At 46.3% G+C, this 18,236-nt stretch overlaps 8 protein-coding genes across 8 annotated transcripts; 5 read left to right on the top strand and 3 right to left on the bottom strand.

The window, feature by feature from the left end:
* Window positions 1-1,333: 1,333 nt before the first annotated feature.
* AtWU_01901 (Rab GTPase-binding exocyst subunit SEC15) lies at window positions 1,334-4,018 on the top strand (the record flags this gene model as incomplete). The annotated part of the gene is made up of 8 exons (XM_035497015.1): window positions 1,334-1,384; window positions 1,445-2,437; window positions 2,495-2,626; window positions 2,684-2,785; window positions 2,837-2,946; window positions 3,005-3,140; window positions 3,188-3,637; window positions 3,689-4,018. 8 exons carry the CDS (start codon window positions 1,334-1,336, stop codon window positions 4,016-4,018), a joined length of 2,304 nt encoding a protein of 767 aa, XP_035352908.1.
* A 426-nt stretch (window positions 4,019-4,444) lies between these two features.
* On the bottom strand, window positions 4,445-5,453 carry hapE (CCAAT-binding factor complex subunit HapE; the record flags this gene model as incomplete). Its single annotated transcript, XM_035497014.1, has 4 exons — window positions 4,445-5,089; window positions 5,140-5,196; window positions 5,265-5,278; window positions 5,372-5,453. The coding sequence occupies 4 exons, from the start codon at window positions 5,451-5,453 to the stop codon at window positions 4,445-4,447; spliced, it is 798 nt and encodes a 265-aa protein (XP_035352907.1).
* Window positions 5,454-6,802: 1,349 nt separating this feature from the next.
* Window positions 6,803-7,815, top strand: AtWU_01899 (Fcf2 domain-containing protein; the record flags this gene model as incomplete). The annotated part of the gene is made up of 3 exons (XM_035497013.1): window positions 6,803-6,987; window positions 7,044-7,203; window positions 7,441-7,815. The coding sequence occupies 3 exons, from the start codon at window positions 6,803-6,805 to the stop codon at window positions 7,813-7,815; spliced, it is 720 nt and encodes a 239-aa protein (XP_035352906.1).
* Window positions 7,816-7,948: 133 nt separating this feature from the next.
* Window positions 7,949-9,277, bottom strand: AtWU_01898 (purine-nucleoside phosphorylase; the record flags this gene model as incomplete). Its single annotated transcript, XM_035497012.1, has 7 exons — window positions 7,949-8,020; window positions 8,079-8,358; window positions 8,411-8,613; window positions 8,671-8,735; window positions 8,803-8,882; window positions 8,943-9,021; window positions 9,076-9,277. 7 exons carry the CDS (start codon window positions 9,275-9,277, stop codon window positions 7,949-7,951), a joined length of 981 nt encoding a protein of 326 aa, XP_035352905.1.
* Window positions 9,278-9,678: 401 nt separating this feature from the next.
* AtWU_01897 (mitochondrial 37S ribosomal protein uS10m) lies at window positions 9,679-10,723 on the top strand (the record flags this gene model as incomplete). Its single annotated transcript, XM_035497011.1, has 5 exons — window positions 9,679-9,732; window positions 9,790-9,896; window positions 9,957-9,986; window positions 10,051-10,475; window positions 10,548-10,723. The coding sequence occupies 5 exons, from the start codon at window positions 9,679-9,681 to the stop codon at window positions 10,721-10,723; spliced, it is 792 nt and encodes a 263-aa protein (XP_035352904.1).
* Window positions 10,724-11,056: 333 nt separating this feature from the next.
* Window positions 11,057-12,483, top strand: AtWU_01896 (tryptophan--tRNA ligase MSW1; the record flags this gene model as incomplete). Its single annotated transcript, XM_035497010.1, has 5 exons — window positions 11,057-11,467; window positions 11,516-11,596; window positions 11,682-11,797; window positions 11,845-11,963; window positions 12,035-12,483. 5 exons carry the CDS (start codon window positions 11,057-11,059, stop codon window positions 12,481-12,483), a joined length of 1,176 nt encoding a protein of 391 aa, XP_035352903.1.
* A 1,960-nt stretch (window positions 12,484-14,443) lies between these two features.
* AtWU_01895 (pepsin-like aspartic protease) lies at window positions 14,444-16,044 on the top strand (the record flags this gene model as incomplete). The annotated part of the gene is made up of 3 exons (XM_035497009.1): window positions 14,444-14,644; window positions 14,702-15,020; window positions 15,104-16,044. 3 exons carry the CDS (start codon window positions 14,444-14,446, stop codon window positions 16,042-16,044), a joined length of 1,461 nt encoding a protein of 486 aa, XP_035352902.1.
* Window positions 16,045-16,869: 825 nt separating this feature from the next.
* Window positions 16,870-17,862, bottom strand: AtWU_01894 (S-adenosyl-L-methionine-dependent methyltransferase; the record flags this gene model as incomplete). The annotated part of the gene is made up of 2 exons (XM_035497008.1): window positions 16,870-17,695; window positions 17,759-17,862. The coding sequence occupies 2 exons, from the start codon at window positions 17,860-17,862 to the stop codon at window positions 16,870-16,872; spliced, it is 930 nt and encodes a 309-aa protein (XP_035352901.1).
* Between the last annotated feature and the right edge of the window lie 374 nt (window positions 17,863-18,236).

Raw genomic sequence — 18,236 nt, 5'->3', positions numbered from 1 at the left:
CTGCGACGGGACTGGAACCACGAGCACCATCCCCAATCTAGGCGCCAAGGGTGGAGACTGAACAGTTCACCAATTTACACTCGGTTAATAACACAGGGAAATTGCCCCTTGTATATCTCATCTGTTGTAGAAATCACAAAACATGTGAAATGCTGGTAGGTACTCGGGAGATAGTCAAGATGCAGAGAACTTGTAGTGTCACTCCATTCGAGCTAAAGGGTTGTTAAAGCACTGTGTACAGTAAGAGGTTGAATCCCAGACTCATATAAACTGCCCTGATACCAATGCCCAAAGAAAGAACATGGGAGAAACCTCTCACTTGATCCCCTCGGTTGCGCAAGTGGCCCATGGTAAGACGTTTCAAGGGTTAATATTGAACCAGAGAAGGCTGGTGTCAAATTGCTACTTGATGTTCATACTTGAGAGGAACCCGAACACATCAGCAATCTTCCCTCACGGTTCATCCACCTCTTGATAGCTTGTTTTAAATGGGCTTGGAATACTCAGTATCCTGGCTTTGCAAACGACTCCAAGCCTCTTTTCAGCTCAAGAAAAAAAAAAATGCTAGTATCAGTGATATTTTTCTTGGAAGGTAAAAGGTAAACACAGAGCAGAGTAAGAAACAATAGCCGCCTTCAGGTCTATGCCAGCTGAACATACAGACTACTTCGAAGTCTTTATAGGAGAGAGAATTTGAAACTCTTGAAGTCTACTCGGTGGGAAATCTTAGGGGTTAAACAAACCAGGAATATGAGGAAGCGGACAAAATGATCCTTGGAGGACTGAAAATGGAGACAGTGAAACCCTAGCTGCTCTTAGCAGGTATGAATTTAGTCACTAGACAACTCAAATGCCTAAATTTGATATTCCTTAGAGATCATAGTTCATAGTAGTTCAATCAGAGTACCTGGTAGTAGTAAACTGAGTCTTGAGCGGCGAGCTTCACGCTTTCATTGGATATTGGACATAACTAAGTTTGGCTGTTTCCAAAACGGGCTAGAGCAATGTATGCCCGCGGCCCCATCTCGTGGAATCCCCGCAACGGCTGAGGAATCGGAAAGCTGGCAGGGAAACGTAATATTAAGAGTACAACTTATCACAAATCATGGGGGTTTCAGCATACTGTGTAACCTTACCCGCGCAAACCGAGTGACTCTTCTGTGTCCGCGAATAATTGACTCGCTTCTTGCAGTTCCTTTGAAGTCTTTACTGCCCCCTTTTTCGAGAATTTGACGCGCGTTTTATCTTTGACAGTGAGCAAGTTGTCACGTCACGCCAGTCGATTGGTTTCTGTTATCTACCGCAGCCGACTCCCACATACAAACTCGTCGCAATGCCATCAGTGGCACCATCTCGCAATGAGTCTTCATACCTCCTGAATCAGGTACGCATGGGAAAAGGGTTTGTGCGACGGGCTACTAACTAATACTCATGACCTTCATAGCTTATCATATCTCCCTCAGACGCGGACTACCTCGACCAATTGATTCCTTCCATCAAAGAGTACAGCGTCGGCAACCGAACATCACAACTATCACAGACTTTGTCTAGATTTGCTAGTGACAAGGAGGCTGAGATAGAGACAATATGCAATACCAATCACCAGGAATTCGTAACATCAGTGAATCAACTTTTGCGCATCAGGGAAGGTACAGTCAGCCTGACTGCTGAAATATTGGACCTTAACCAATCGATACAAGCAAGCACCGAGAAGCTGGCTGAACAAAAGAGAGCTCTGGTAGAGTCACGGAGTCACCGGCAGAACATCGATGAGACTTCTAGAGCTATACAGGACTGTCTCGAGGTGTTGCGTCTCGCGAATCAAGTTCATGATCTACTCGCTAAGAAGAATCATTATGCCGCACTGCGCGCTTTAGAAGAATTGCAAAATGTCCATCTTAAAGGGGTGACGCAGTATAAAATCGCGGACATGATTCAGCGCTCAGTCCCAACAACACAAAAAGCAATAGCTGAAGCTGTCATGTCTGACCTTAATACTTGGCTATACAGAATCCGAGAAATGTCGCAGTACCTCGGGGAGATCGCTTTATATCATACAGACTTGCGAAAGACCAGGCATAAGGAGCGGACAGAGATATCTCCATATCTTGGTCAATTCAAGCTCAATTCGGCAATTGAGCTGGTATCCGACGAGAGCGAAGAGTACGATCTTTTGCAAAACGAGGAACTTCAAGTGGACTTTACGCCTTTATTTGAATGCCTCCACATTCATCGATCATTAGGGCATATGGATAGATTTCGAGTTGAATACGCTAATACTCGGCGTCGGCAGAAGGAACTTTTGCTACCAGCCTCCATTACTCTTGTTGATGAAGATGGGGCTAGTCTGCACAATCTTCTCGAAGAAATGGCAGGATTTGCCATTGTCGAGCGTTCTACAATGAAGAGGGTTCCGGACCTGAGGTCTTCTGTTGATGTGAGTTTGTTCTTTGAATGAACGGGTAGATTTGTTGGGCTGAACGAATTGGTGAAGGTCGATGAATTATGGGATTCTATGTGCCAAACAGCTGTGATCCTAATATCGGGGGCTCTCCATGAGGTTGACAATGCTGAGAGCCTACTGAAAATAAAAAATCTCATCGCATTGTTCATGCAAACAATGAATGTCTGTTGACCTCTGAGTCTGAATGTTGGCGAGACATACTAACTAATATGAAAATAGACATGGGACTTTCACGTCGGGGTGTTCGATGACTTTCTTTTGATTCTTTTTAGGAAATATGCCGACCTTCTCAAGAAAAGATTTAGTGACGATTTCCGAGAGGTATGTTTCCTTACAAATCGGTTCGGTTTCTCTATATTAAACCCCGTGAAGATAGTATCGACCGATGATTATATGCCTATGCCTATCCAGACAATCGAGGAATTTGACAAGGTACTGAATGTCAGTTGGTACAGCCCTGACAAGCCAAGGGAGGAGCAAGTGTACGTTCCTACTATCAACTTAAGACACTTAAATCAATCATTACTAACGATAGCGCAGGTTTCCTTGTGTCTTACCATTTTCCCAAATGTATCCCTTATGCTGCATCGACATCCGCAACTTTCTGAACCAGTTCTACTTTTTTGCCAATGACGATTTCTCTCACCCCAGTCTCATTGACGAAACCCTAAGGGATGTAAGTATGCTATATCACATATACCTTCACATTTCTTACCATTCTAGGCACTGGATGAACTCCTATCAGACAAAGTTTGCGACACCCTTGTCGAACGTCTTTCCTCACAATATCTGGGGCAGATTGTGCAGATTCTGATAAACCTAGAGCATTTTGAGCTTGCCTGTCGCGAACTTGAGCTGTTACTCGCTGCTGCTCGATCACAGAATGTCTCCGGTGACGTGGTCACTTTGAACGCTACCGAAAAGTTCAGAAGCAATAAGAAAGCGGCAGAGAAACGTATCTTTGAAGTAGTCAATTCCAAGATTGATGACCTCATAGAAACGGCTGAGTACGATTGGATGGCATCTGTCCCACCCGCAGAGCCTAGCAACTACATGCAAACACTAACACGCTTCTTGTCAAACATCATGAACTCGACGCTCCTCGGCTTACCGACAGAAATCAAAGAACTTATCTACTTCGACGCTCTCAGTCATGCCGCGAATATGATTCTTGTAAGTAGCGCCAAGCGATAAATCCACTGTATATCTGCTAACCTCCGTCAGGCACTCCCTCTCTCTCCGGAGGTGAAAAGGATCAACCCAAACGGTGTAATGGCTCTTGCAAAAGATGTCGAATACCTATCCCAATTTGTTGATGGTCTTGGTGTTCCCATACTCCGAGAAAACCTTGACGAGCTGCAACAGACTGTGCAATTGATGCAAGCAGATAACACTGACGAGTTCTATGATATATCTACGCGGAACAAGAAGTACGGTCGTGTGGACGCTATTCATGGTCCCGTCCTGTTAGAGAAGTGCGTTACCAACCACCATAGCCTGGATACTATTACTAACCAACAAGAAGGATCATACGTACCGTTCAAAGTCCTGTAAAAGCAGATAAATTCTCCACTCTCTCCTCGAGATTTGGCAAGAAGTCATGAATTGTGCTGACTACTTGGGCTACTTCATTTCTATGTACCATCGAGCAAGTGCACCAATTTTATTCAGGAAGAACGTGTTGAAAGATATGTGGGTATGAGATCTGCTTCACGATAACTCCGTAACATTTGCAACGCATAGCTGTTGCTACACAGTACATAGCTGGTCACTTCCTTGACCGGGTAGCGGATACGATGGCATAGTGCCGTTGTACTTATAATTCTCGTGTGCCGCTCAGGCTGTGCCTACTTTTGAGTGCCATCATCACTCACTTATTGGTGTCCAGTGCATTAGTCAAGGTTAAGCCAATGTAGATAACAGCTAAAACAATAGGAAAAGGAAAGAGATGAGAAAGGAGGTGTTGTTCTCGTGATAATATTAACATACCTGCTGAGGTGGCAGATGCGGATATGCTGCATACATTCCTTCGAACATTTGAGGCTGATGCTGACCATAGGCAGCCGTGGGGTCAGACTGCACAGCTCCAGCATACATCGTCGGCGGCCGATACTCTTGATCTTGGAGCCCATGCTGACCCAGGGTACTATAGTCCGGCGGAGGCATGTGATGGGGAACACCGTGTTGAGATGGTGGCAGTTGGCCGGTGGCTCCTGCGGGGCCAGGAACGCCTGCAGAAGCTCCAGCTGTCTGGCTAGACCTCTTCGCATGGGACGTGGCCTCCTCGCGAGGTACTATATCAATGAGGAAATCGAACATATCAGACTTTGATAGTGCTGCTGCAATATCAGACCTCTGTAGTGTACGGCGCTTGTTGTCCTCGGCATGAATCCATGCACGCATGGTCAGTTCAGTGATAAAGATATCACAGCCTTTGGCAAAAAGTATTGGTGCCTCCGCTGATATCATTTTAACCTCTGGGTCAGCCTTCATGACCTTTTTGATGCGAGCAAGTGGTAGCTGGTGTATCTTATAATCATGGTTGTCCGATTCTAGATGGTTGATGATGTGCTGCCAGTATGTTGTAAGTATATCACGGGCGGTTCCTTGCAAGCCTTGGTTGACCTGGCGGAATGTCAGTCATGCTATATTCTCTACCAATGTAGAAAACTCACATTCGCCCATGTCCCGGTATAGAGCTCGGCAACAGGCGCATAGCCTTGCGCAGAAAGCTAGACGTATATAGCATGTTAGCCTTAAGAACGTAGGCGTACTCGTAAGCTTCTGAAGGCGACCATACCGCTGCGCTAGCACCTAAGGACATGCCATCAGCCTTGAGCGTGAATTTTCACGTGTATATGTGTATGTAGACATGAACACGCGTAGGGGATTTTGAGGAATATTTACCATAATGCCCACCATTTCGGGTGTCGTACACAGGCTGCTGCCTGCCCTGCTGTGTTCCAGGGGTTTGTGCAGTTTGCTCCATGATTAAATGACTAGCCCAGCCACTTGTGATTAGATATAAGACGTGCGCAACAGTACTGTCACAGACTCGTCTGGCAAATGATGAAAAGGCGATCTCAACAGGCGCGATAGCGGGGTGTTGGGACGCGACAGACTAGACAGAAGCAAGCCAGCTGGTTTACCAAGAGGGTTAAGGGGTCGAAGTCTTAAAGTAAAGCGACCTAGTGAGCTTTATGAAGTAGCAGATCAATAATGGAGATAGAAAGCGCCAAACAGATGATTGTGCTTCGATGCCTTTGTATGTAGGTAGCGTGCAACCATGGCAAAGACGCGGCGCCAAGCGTAGCGCAGCCCGAGTGACGCTAGCAGAAGCCTCTTGGCATTCAGACCCTGCGGAGGTCGATGACATCCCACACTTTCTACTCTGAACATAGTAGTACTCCGTAAGATCGGTGCTAGATATAGGAGATCCATGATTTCGTTCCTTTCTTTTCCAGTGAGCTTGGATAGTTTTGAGTTATGTGTCAAATTTCACAATCTGGCTCTTTAAGTTCCAGCCAGCATTACGACATTTAAGTCAATGCATTGATTTTTGAGAACACGATTTGATACTTATACATCGGGCTGATCGCTTACAATATCCGGACAGTGTACAAATAACCTAACTGTACAGTCACTAGAAAATGGCATGACTTTATGAGATCATGACGCTCGTATGCCACATTGGTGCTCTGCACTCAAATGTTATACAAAGCAACTGGACCGAGCGACACTAGCTCTAAATAGTCAGGATCTTGCAATATGGGCTATACACTAGCATCCATACTCGACCAACCATTGACATGCAATCTTCACTATGTAGTAACATGATGGATAAGTACTACATTTGATTTTCGACACCTTGAAGTGGACTGTTAGATGGCTGTAGCAGCTCGGAAGAATTTCACTCTACCGCCGGAAAGTGGCAAGTTACAGAATAGATGTGACAAATTGTATATTCACGCACAGTTTGAAGAATATTATCGGCCCTTCTTGTGCATGCAGAGCCAGTTGGTTTGTTACATTAGCGGTCAGCAAGACAATTACTACTGATACCAAAGCCGTTCTAAAACGAGACTATAGGGCAGGAATAATAATAACCCGGTATTGCAGGCATATCTCCACATAGGTACTAGTTGCCAAGGGGTTAGTTAAGGTGAGGTTCCGCCCCACAGCACAAATTTTCCATCGAGCTTGCCATTGAACTTCTTCCACAGGAAAGTAGCCCTGAATTTACGCTATAAATACCTACCTTGTGGGCTTCCACTTTCTGGTCTTCCTTTTACCTTAACTTGTGCACACCCGAGTTACCTGAATCCTCTACTATAGGACATGACAGGTGCAACATGCATTGAACTTACCAGTGTCCCACCACAGGATGAGGTCAGGTTAAATGATGAAGATATTGAACAGTTGCTTTGCGAGGCTGAGGATCGCTTGAGGCCCAGTGATGCTAGGGTCAATGCTTCCAATGCCGATAGCTTGACCAATGTGGGTTTGGAAGCAACCTCAGTTCAGTATGTGTACCCGTCAAAATTTGTACGCCTTCGAAAGCTAATTTGTTGTTGCTCAGTATCCCTAAGTTGGCCCCAGGAGGCTCCCTAAGGCCATATGTCCGTCAACAAGATGATGTTGCAGTTGTGGATGGTGCCATCGGAGCAATGAATAGCCCCAGCGTCAGATCGCCACTCGAGATGCGACCGACTGGATCTAAATCAAAGCCAAGTTCCAAGGTGAGACGCGTTACTTCCCCTTGAACACCTTTGTTGTGTCGTTTGTCACAGATGCTATGAGGAAAATTAATCCCATCGCGTAAGCGCTTGATGCAGCTAAACATCCCGTACTGGGATGCGCTGTGCCTATGAGAGTACACATTTTTGTTTCATAGTTACTCTGAGCATCATCCCCATCATTACTATCCTGCTATTTTGCCTATATGGGTGACGATAGCTAACTTGTCTTCTTTTCAGGACAAACCCACAGCTGGCAGCGCTTGGTTCGACCTTCCAAAGACGGAGTTGACCACAGAACTCAAGAGAGACCTGCAGTTGCTTCGAATGCGCTCGGTATTAGATCCAAAGAGGCATTACAAGAAGGAGGGCGGCAAAGCACGCCCTCCTCAGTATTCTCAAGTGGGAACCATCATCGAAGGTCCGACTGAGTTTTTCAGTAGCCGCATCGCTAAAAGGGATAGAAAGAAGACTTTCGTTGAGGAAGCACTGGCAGCGGAGCAAGGAAACAAGCGATTTGAGGCTAAGTACAAGGACATCCAGTCTCTCAAGCAGAGCGGCAAACGTTCCTACTACAACAATTTGCGAGCGAAACGGAACACGAGGAGCAAGTGAATCAATTGGCTTCTGTTCAGACAGTCATAATGACCAGTCTCTGGACAAAAGAAACCTAATTTGAAGTCTCTGACATTGCCGGAGCGTCTAGTTGTGCCCCAGTGCTCAAATAGTCCTCCCCATCCGCGCTGACTCACTGACCACCGATCGTACCTCCATACGAGCCTGATTGAAAGACATCCGCGATGGTTTGTATAACAAGCTTCTTGAATTGATAGTTACTATCAGTGCGCGAAAACTGGAGGGGGTCATGCGGTGCATACCTGCATGTCCGTGGCGGCGGAGCGGCCTGCCTCAAGGACTTCCTGATGGTCCGCTTTTCCTTCTTGCAAAATCTCACCGAGCTCTGCTACATCTTTCCCATCAAGACGGTGGTCGTCTCCGCGAGGCACTGGTGAGAGAACCGCGTTATTCGTTACCAGGCTCAAAGCTAGGACTCTAATCCCGCAATGCCTGGCAACAACAATCTCCGGTACGGTCGACATCCCGACAAGATCGGCGCCTAGCTGGCGAAGCATACGGCATTCTGCTCGGGTCTCATAACTGAATTCTTCAGAATTCTGGTCATTAGCTCATCAAGATGGACAAAGCTTACCTAGGACCCCCGACGAAGGCATACACTCCCTCATGCAGTCTTCTTTTGCTTTCTACATTTACAATCTTGGCCCATGCTTTGTGGACGTTACAACGCAATTGAAGGTCGTACGCATCTGATAGAGGTGGAAACCGGGGGCCAAACTCCTCCGAGTTCGGACCGCGTAGTGGATGAACCCCCGCCAGGCCAGCCAAGAATATGTGCTAGAATTGAATGTGTTAAGCCTGTGCTTGGATGCTGTCAAGTAGTGATAGACTTACATCATTCAGCAGAACAATATCTCCTACCATATATTCAGGATTCAGTCCCCCGGCGGCGTTGGTTACTATAAACCAGTAAACTATCAGTAGTACATCACTTGGGCTTCGACGAAGAAAGAGCATATAACTGACGGATTATTGTGTCAACCCCCAAGAGTTTGAAGACACGTATAGGAAATGTCACTTGGTCAATGGAATGCCCTTCGTAATAACTTTTGGAAAGTTTTATTAGCAAGCTAAGTAAATAACCCCTTTTGATGGAGGAGCCTCACTGAGCACGGCCAACCATCAACACTGTAGGTATATTTTCACTGAGTAGTCCAAAGACTAGTTTTCCTGCATGGCCAGCAACTTCATAAATGAGCGTAAAGCGTCACGGCTTTCGAATTATGAGGACACGGCTACCTGTTGAACGGGGAAAGTGGGGTATGGAAGCATAATCGAAATCGACTTGAGGCAAGCGATCAATGGTACTTGCGAGCCCTCCCAAACCAGAGCCACAGATTATTGCAACTCGAGGTGCTTTCAATGAATCCGGTAGGCGTTCCTTCAGGAATGAGCATGCCTCACTCGCATGTTGAAATGATGAGCTGCGAGAGGATGCCATGATTGCTTGAAGTATGATTCTCGCTCCAATTTCACGATAGTAGTTGTGGTGGGTAAGCTGGTTGTCAAAAAAGGTCCACCGGGGCCATAAAATATATCTACAGCGTTAGGATCAACTTGACTGTGCTCTTAATTCCCAAGAAAGCACGATTTATCATCCACAACTAGTAGTATCAGATGCCGATAAATAGTCATGTGATCGGATGAGCAAGCAAGGCGGTCAATTTTCGTGGCCAATCAAGGGTGGCCTTCCGCTCGCTATCCTTGGGGCCCTGATGGAAAAAAGATTGAAGGTATTCAAGTGAGTATGTACAAGGTCCCTGCAATACTACGGACCTAGGGATTTGGCGCATTGTTCTTTGTGTTTCATTTATTCAACTCTTCCAGACATTGATTTCAACCATGACATTATCCCTCAACCCTCGGCTACTTAAATGCACTGGCAGGCAGTTCCAGGTAATCTTTCGTCACCCCATCCTACCCTTTTAGCGAAACCATACCAACAGCTTTCAGTTACTAGCAGGTTTTAGAGGTTACAGCACTTCCTCTGGGATAGCCCATCATGCACCGTCAACGAACGATACTCTCCACCCAGCAGGCTCAGCCGAATCCAGTGCACTGTTAGCGCTCTCACGACCACCTTGAACAACTTCGAAGAGCTGACTTGTGTGTTCGTACAGGAAATCGACCGAGACGCAAACGAAACAATGGTCTGAACTTTGATTTATATCTCCAATGAATTGCTCTCGATGACATGCGCTCACTCATGATTAGGAGAGAACGCCTTGAGAGCATTAATGATAAGGCTCGACTTCCCAGGAGCGTCCAAGCTGTGTACCTACGACCCCTCCGGAGGAAGGCCGAATTTGGCCTGCCAGTTTGTGATCTTCAGTTGAGATCTTACAGCGTACGGAACGTCGAATTTTTCGCCGATTTTGCTGTGCGGGCGGCTTATTACCTGAACCTCCCTGTCTCGGGGCCGGTGCCCCTGCCACGAATTGTTGAGCGATGGACCGTTCCTAGAAGTAACTTCGTGCATAAAAAGAGTCAGGAGAATTTCGAAAGGATTACGCTCCGACGCTTGGTACAAATCAAAGACGGCAACCCTCAGGTTGTACAGACATGGCTAGCATTCTTGCGCAAGCATGCTTTCTACGGAGTCGGCATGAAAGCAAATGTTTGGGAACATGAAAGCCTTGGTATATTGCAATTCTTACCTTGCTTTGTCTTCGATTTTGTTCGCCACGTCACTAACTATATCGTGGTCACAGACGTAGCTGCAAACATGGACAGCACTCTTCCAGAAGTCGAGAAGTCGCTTCAGCCTTACCTTTCACAATTTGGTCATCGGCAAGATGCAACATCTTGTGACTCGATTTCGGATATCCTGGACAACGAACGATTCGTTGCATACAAGGGCCCCTTAACTACAGCACGCAAGGCATAAGCACCGTGTCATCCAATACTCTGTATAATATCACATAGTTGTCATCATCTTGTACGATTTTGCCAATTCCCACAGTCCCACTTTTTATAGTAGCTTTGTCTATAAGCCTTCCATAATGAGTTCTTGCTAGGGAAAGATGTATTGGTGTCATGTCTTTTGTTGCGGCTTATACGTGCTTTATGAGATTCATTGAGTAGCCACTAGACAATCTTATTCAACACCTGGGCCAACTAGTAGTCTAGTTAATCACGTGACTGAAATTGTCCAAAGCACGAAACAACCTCGGACATATACCTCCTTGGGACGGGCTTCCATGTGATGAAAAGAACAGCCATGCATGTTAACATATGTCGGTATAGCCGCATCCTGACAATAGCTCATCGGCCTAGTTCGATTCAGCCCCAACTGGAGGTTGTGAGTCGGAAGCCGAGTAGTTTCAGCTTCCGAAGATGGAGTAGTTGCCAAACTCCACGCTCACCATGTTTTGCTAAAACAATCTTCTCCGGGATTCAACCCACAGGTGTACCGCATTTAGGGAATTACCTGGGTGCCCTAAGAGAATGGGTAAAGCTACAAGATGACGCGAGTGATGGGACGAGATTGTACTTCTCCATAGTTGACCTGCATGCATTGACAGTACCCCAAGAAAGCGCCCAGCTGAGACAGTGGAGAAAAGAAGCACTTGCTACTCTAGTAGCTGCTGGCCTTGACCCCGATCGCTCAACCATATTCTACCAAAGTTCTGTATGTGATTAATTGGCTTTAACAGAGTCTCGCGCTAAACAGTACTAGGTAGCAGCGCATGCGGAATTATTCTGGATCCTGTGCACAGTAGCCTCCATGGGATACCTGTCACGAATGACCCAGTGGAAGGTAAGCACACATGACAATTAAAATATTACAGAAAGTGTTGGGGATCTTCTGAGGAGGTTAAAGCCTTAGCATTGACACGGATTAGAGCAAACTCCAATTGCCTGAAGACACAACTCTAGATACTTCAGAGGCCAGGTCAAAGCTGCGACTCGGCCTTTTCTCGTATCCTGTTCTCCAAGCTGCGGACATACTAGTACACAGGTTCGTTATTACGACATTTAGTTTGATCACACACTAACGCAACCCAGAGCTACACATGTTCCCGTCGGAGAGGACCAGAAACAGCACCTTGAGTTTTCCAGAAACATAGCAAACAGCTTCAATCACGTCTATGGCACAGTGTTTCCAGCCCCAGAGTCACTTATATGTGTGTCCTTCATACGATGGTTTCATTGCATGCGGCAGAGAATATTGACTAACTTCAATTTCATCTATTAGCACCTGCAAAACGAGTCATGTCTCTCAAAGAGCCAACATTGAAGATGTCGAAATCTCATGTAGACGAACGGTCGAGAATCCTGCTCACTGATTCACCTGGCCAGATCCACAAAAAGCTTAAAGCGGCGCTTACTGACTCTGAAACAACAATAACTTACGACCCTCTTCGCAGGCCGGGCGTCTCTAATCTTCTGGAGCTTCTTAGCCACTTCGAAGGACGGTCGTGCGAAGAGTTAGTTCTGGAGTTCCAGTCAACCAGTCTGCGAGCACTTAAGGAGAACCTCGCCCATAAAATATCCAATCACCTGCAGCCTGTAAGAGAAAAATATTTCTCGCTGATGGAGGATAAGACTGGCTACCTTGAGGACATATCAGAGAAAGGTGCTCGAGCCGCTCGAGCCAACGCTGAGCTGACCATGACACGAGTCAGAGAAGCTATGGGCTTGTGAGGGTATATTCTGATGCGACGTTCCGTTACGCCTTTTCATTACGTCCTCGCTGTTTGCGCACTTGTTTCTCCAATCTCTAGCCCTCCCCCATTTCTCCAGATGTACATATGATTCCTGGTGAACTAGCCATGCTGGCAGGATTGTTGGCAATGTGATTACCATGCGTTACTAATTCATATCATATTCTGATACATGCTACGAGCTGCCCAAGGAATAACCGACGAAGTTTGCCAAACAGATGTTGTAAGGCTTATATGACTTGACACACTGTGTTCAACCAATGATTGGTGGCGGCTCTTTTAGGCTTCAGGATTTCAGTTTTTCGGTTAGCGCTGGGCCAGAACACATGTTTCATCGCTGCTGCCTATGCCAGCATGCTACATCACTACAATACGAAACAGACAGCAAGGCAGAAGTCTCATTGAGTGCACACAGGCTAATGAGACTCCCCGTACCACGTGCATGTTCAGGGCGCACAGTACATCTCACATGCTCCACTTCAAATGACGACAAATTATATCCCTTGCTACTTCGTTGTATACGTAAACATGTGGGCTATCCGACATTATTCGGTACTGCGGGTGAACGGCATAGCCAATATCTATAGCAATATGCGCAGACTGGTTGTATAATGTGGCGTCCATCCCACCAACAACATTAAATCCATAGCCATGATACGAAGACGTTTTTCATACGGATCTCAGCTTCGAAAACGCTTCTTTTATAACAACCACTAGGTGCAAAAGTTGACTATTATCTTAAGAAACTGTAGACCTAAGTGCAGATTTCAAACATGCATTCACTAGTGATCTGCCCACATACACAGTACATGCAGTATATACGGGTGCTCCAAGGCCGCCATACCAGTTACAGAAATGAAAGGACTACTAGGTAGCTAGAATTCAACTCTATGAGTAGTCATCTAACTTTATTATTAACTCGCACGTGATATATCGGTTACAGCCTTTATCAGTCGATTGTGGCTGCGGAAAAGGTAATCTGATCATGGCGGTGTACACCGCACCTGCCACACACACTTCAGTGTTCTCCAAACCGTCTGCCCAGTTACTCAGTTTACGGCTGAACATTACATAAACATTTTGCGCAACCGAAGAGTTGAGACTGTTAAGGTTCTCCTTTCCCGCCCGAGCTAGCCGAATCAATGCCGGAATTGGCTTGCAAACCAAATCCGTCCGGGCGTGCCGTTTTCGCCCAAATGGCAGTTCCATTGAAACTTCCGTGTCCATACTTCTAACAATAGTATGCCAAGACCCAACACAATAAAGAAGCAACTGTGGCGTAGAATAGGGAGTCTCTTAGCTTACACTATTTGGGCATGACACTTGGTAGAAGTTTAGGCTAGGTAGCTTGTACAAAGTACTATCTTGGACCAATGATGGGATCCTGTACTCCGTGTACAATACTACATTGTATTTTAATTGAATCACCCTGTATGCTTATGCGTCTCTCTAGAAGAGATCCGGAATTAGTATCTTCTTGGACCCACAGATGATGACGACAGCAGAATAATACTGTCCTGTCCGAGAGCTCAGCCTAGAATAAGTGGGGCATGGAGATCTGGGCCCGAGTCAATCAGCCGACTAGTCCCGGACCAACAACTGAAACCCAGTGTGCCTACTGCCTACTACGTATTATGTTCCAATATAATAGCAATATGCCCCCTCTCCTCAAGCATGTGTGGAGGTCTAAAACAGAAACTATCCGTTTTCTCATTATTAGATTTTCTCTATTGCGATATAATATCGTCACAGTCCGCTTCAACCTCCTATCCTATCCCTCTAACCAACGAACGCCGGAATAATCACCCTGTACCAGCTCATTTCCAGCACCATTAGTGAGCCCACACTGGAATTTTATTCCACAAAATAAAAGTCGCAACTTTGCGGCACCTGAGCGATTTTGAGCCCGGAGAAGAAAGGATAGAAGGGTGGGGGCCACAATGTGGAGAGTTCTGTCTCTCTTGCTTGCTGTGTCTTTTGTTCCACTCGAGACAGTAGAGGCCTTGATACTTCAGCGAAGAGAAGTGCCCGCTGTTGTGACCCTAGATATCAAACGCAACGATGTGTCAGATCCTGTAATGAGGGACCGCGCAAGACGCAAGCGAGATACAACCACTGTTTCTCAGGCCCTGGATAATGAGGTATGCGAAGGATCCTGGATTTGTACCAGTGCGTGTTGGCTTACATGTCAATGAAAGGAAACGCTCTATTTCTGTAATATAACCCTTGGAACGCCGGAACAGAGCCTACGACTGGTTTTGGACACTGGGAGCAGTGACCTTTGGTGCAACGCAGCGAATTCTACGCTTTGCTCCTCGTCGACAGATCCGTGCAGTACATCCGGCACTTACGATTCTGACAAGTCTACAACGTACACATATGTCTCGTCTGACTTCAATATATCCTATGCGGATGGAACCGGTGCGGCTGGTATTTACGCAACCGATACTCTCCATATAGGTGGTTCGACGTTGGAAGATTTCCAATTTGGTATCGGGTATTCATCAAGTTCCTCCGGTACGTGGAATTCCCAGTTACAAAATTCTCATGCGCCAACAGGCGCTCGTTTTTGTGTATCATCAACTGACTCCTGTCTATAGAGGGTGTTTTGGGCATCGGCTATACTTCGAATGAGGTCCAAGTCGGCCGCTTCGGTGATAGCGCCTATCCTAACCTTCCTAGGGCAATGGTGAAAAATGGACTGATAAAGTCCAATGCCTACAGCCTATGGTTGAACGATCTAGATGCCAATACGGGTTCCATTCTTTTTGGAGGCGTAAATACGAAGAAATATCACGGTGAACTACAAACCCTTCCAATTCAGAAGGTTAATGGCATCTATTCCGAATTCATAATCGCTCTTACTGGAGTCGGCTTCACTTCGGGATCAAGCAGTCGCAATTACTCGTCAGATGCCCTTCCGGCTGCCGTTTTGCTTGATTCTGGTAGTTCCCTTACATATCTTCCAGATTCCATCGTCGAAGACATCTATAATGATTTCAGTGTTGTGTACGAACAATCTTCTGGTGTTGGCTATGTGCCTTGCAGTCTGGCACAAAACAACACTAATATCACCTACACTTTCTCATCGCCTACTATTGCTGTTGGGGTAAACGAGCTTGTTCTCGACGTGGGCGATCTCTTATTTCAGGACGGAGAACGCGCTTGTGTCTTTGGAATTGTCCCCGCTGGTGATAGTACCGCTGTCTTAGGGGACACCTTTTTACGCAGTGCGTACGTTGTCTACGACCTAGCGAACAATGAGATTTCCCTCGCCAACACTAACTTTGATGCGACGGGAAACGACATCTTGGAAATTGGAACAGGGGAAGACTCTGTGCCCGGTGCTACTAAAGTCGCTAATCCTGTCACGACGGTGGCAGTTGATGGCTCTGGTGCAAGGATTGGTGGCCCGACTGGTGCAACTTTCACTAGCATTCCATCCGCAACGAGTGGAGGCCATGCTACAGCAGGGTTGATGGGTGCTACAAAACTTATAGCTTTTGCTGCTGCTGTGATTGGGTACATGCTGACTTTCTAACCTTCCTTGATGCACATTCACTTGGAGGTGACTTACTGAACATCTCCTCTTTGTATGCTGGCTTGCCCTTCTGTACATGCGCCAGTGGCCTTGCCTACTCGGTATGCTTTTAACTCGCGATACCCATGGCTTTTGATTTCAGACGCTTATTTTCTGTGTTCCTGGTGGGACACTTTATCATATTGTGAAACATATTGTACGGTCTCGGAAGGATCCGAATATATATTATGATTATGAGTATGGATCGCGAATTCGATGATTAAAACAGACTATATTTTGGCGATACAGTTGTTTATGAGACTTACTGGTCCCTGTGGTAAGAGTAGAGACAAATCAACATCTTCTTTGACGCCCGGGGGAGGCGCAGGTCTGTGACTTTCCCCGTTCGTGTAGTAAATGATATCAATAGGCTGCGGGAGTCTCAACATGAGGCCTAATAGATTTAACACGGTATACTATAACACAATGTATACAGCTCCCATGTAATTATTGTGTTCATATCCAACAATTCCTTTCTGACCTGCCCAATGTCACCACCTGGGGCATCCATACGAATAATGGCACCGGTCAACATGGATAACCGGTTTAATCCTTCATCAACGGATGGTATAATAACCTTTTATTGTATCAAAGGATCGCACCCAGGCTGCCCTACATCATGATAGGGTATTTGCTCTGAATCCCCATTAGCCACTTACTGCACAGTGCTTATTCCCTTCTTATCGATAGAAGAGTATACAAGTGAGTCCTCGGTCATCCAATTGACATGACTGCACTTTGGTCCCCACTTTGTATCATGCTGAGCCAATGTGCTTTCACTTTGAATCAGAGGTGAGGTTGACCACAGGTCGTAGTATTCCCCAATCCAAGTCTCTGTACTATAACCATACATGGCTCAGAAACCTCATGAGTGCTCTTGTTCAAAGTCCCATCATTAGCTGGCCAAATACTGATGCACAAATCATCCACTTGTAGATATTGTGCTGCCAAGTCACGGCACAAAGCCGCCACACGCTCACCCTGTGAATGGTCACCACATTCGAGCATTACAAGTCTTACCTTCATCTTGAAGGAAAGTGACAAAATATGGTAGTAGAAGATATCCTCCTGCCGGTGCAGCGGTATTTTCAGACCGTCACCGAACACTGGAGGGACCAATGCAATCCTCGGCTCGTACATCCGAACACTTCGTGCAGTGGTCCCATTACCATATGATTTCTCAGATATATACGGTGGGTTTGATATGATCACATCGAGATGGCACGCTGTACGCAGCGTTGATTCGGGAGTATCGCCCAGAGCTTGCTCCACATTCGATGCATCAACAGGTGCACCGCAGAGGACATTGCCTTTCCTGAAAGTAATATCCGCCATCGCTCGATCCAACAATTTTCCTTGTCGGATATTGTATATTAAATTCCTTCTCGCCAATTCAATTGCTGTAGTACTAATATCAATCCCGACGATGGACAAGCGCTGTACATGTGGCGCGACAAGAGCATGCAAAAGGAGGGATATGCATCCTGTTCCCGTGCACAGGTCAATCACACGTACAGATATAGCATGAGGGTTGAGCAGAGATTGACTGGCATTGACGACATTGCGCGAAATCAGGTTGGCAGCGTGAAAGGTGAATGTCTCAGTTTCGGGCCTAGAAAGATAATTACCCACTTAGCACATTCTATACAGGAATGGTCGATCATGTACAAAGTACCTAGGTATCAGGACTTCTTTCCTACACAGGATGTCCAAGTCCCCAAAGGGCTGGTCACCAAGTATGTACTGGAGAGGTTGGCCTCGAGACCGTGCCCGGCACATTGATCTCAGAGTACTTCGCCATCCCCGGTGAAGTTTGGGTTTGGTGGTCTCAATTCTTAAAGGGTTTGACTGGGCTTTAGAAACAGCCCGATTCCTCATCCAGCCCAATTCACTTTTGGCCAGATCAAGGGAGCGACATTCCTGTAGAAGCAATGGAAGAAGATGATCCTGTCGATGTGCATCCAGAATTGTTCTACTGGGTATTCGTGGCATAGCTCCCTTTGGTCCAACTTGGTGTGATGCTTCTCGCATACCATCGGGGAGACTGTGAGGGTCGGGTACCTTACTGTTATATGTGGGGCAGCTGTCAGGAACCAATTCTGAATACTCTAGATTCAAACTACTCAGCTATCTGGTAAAAGACGAGTATTATG

The sequence above is a fragment of the Aspergillus tubingensis genome (assembly GCF_013340325.1).
Source record: "Aspergillus tubingensis WU-2223L DNA, scaffold_3, whole genome shotgun sequence".
Classification (NCBI taxonomy): Eukaryota; Fungi; Ascomycota; class Eurotiomycetes; order Eurotiales; family Aspergillaceae; genus Aspergillus; species Aspergillus tubingensis.
The sequence above is the reverse complement of the archived record's forward strand: the minus strand, read 5'-3'. Positions and strand labels throughout refer to the sequence as shown.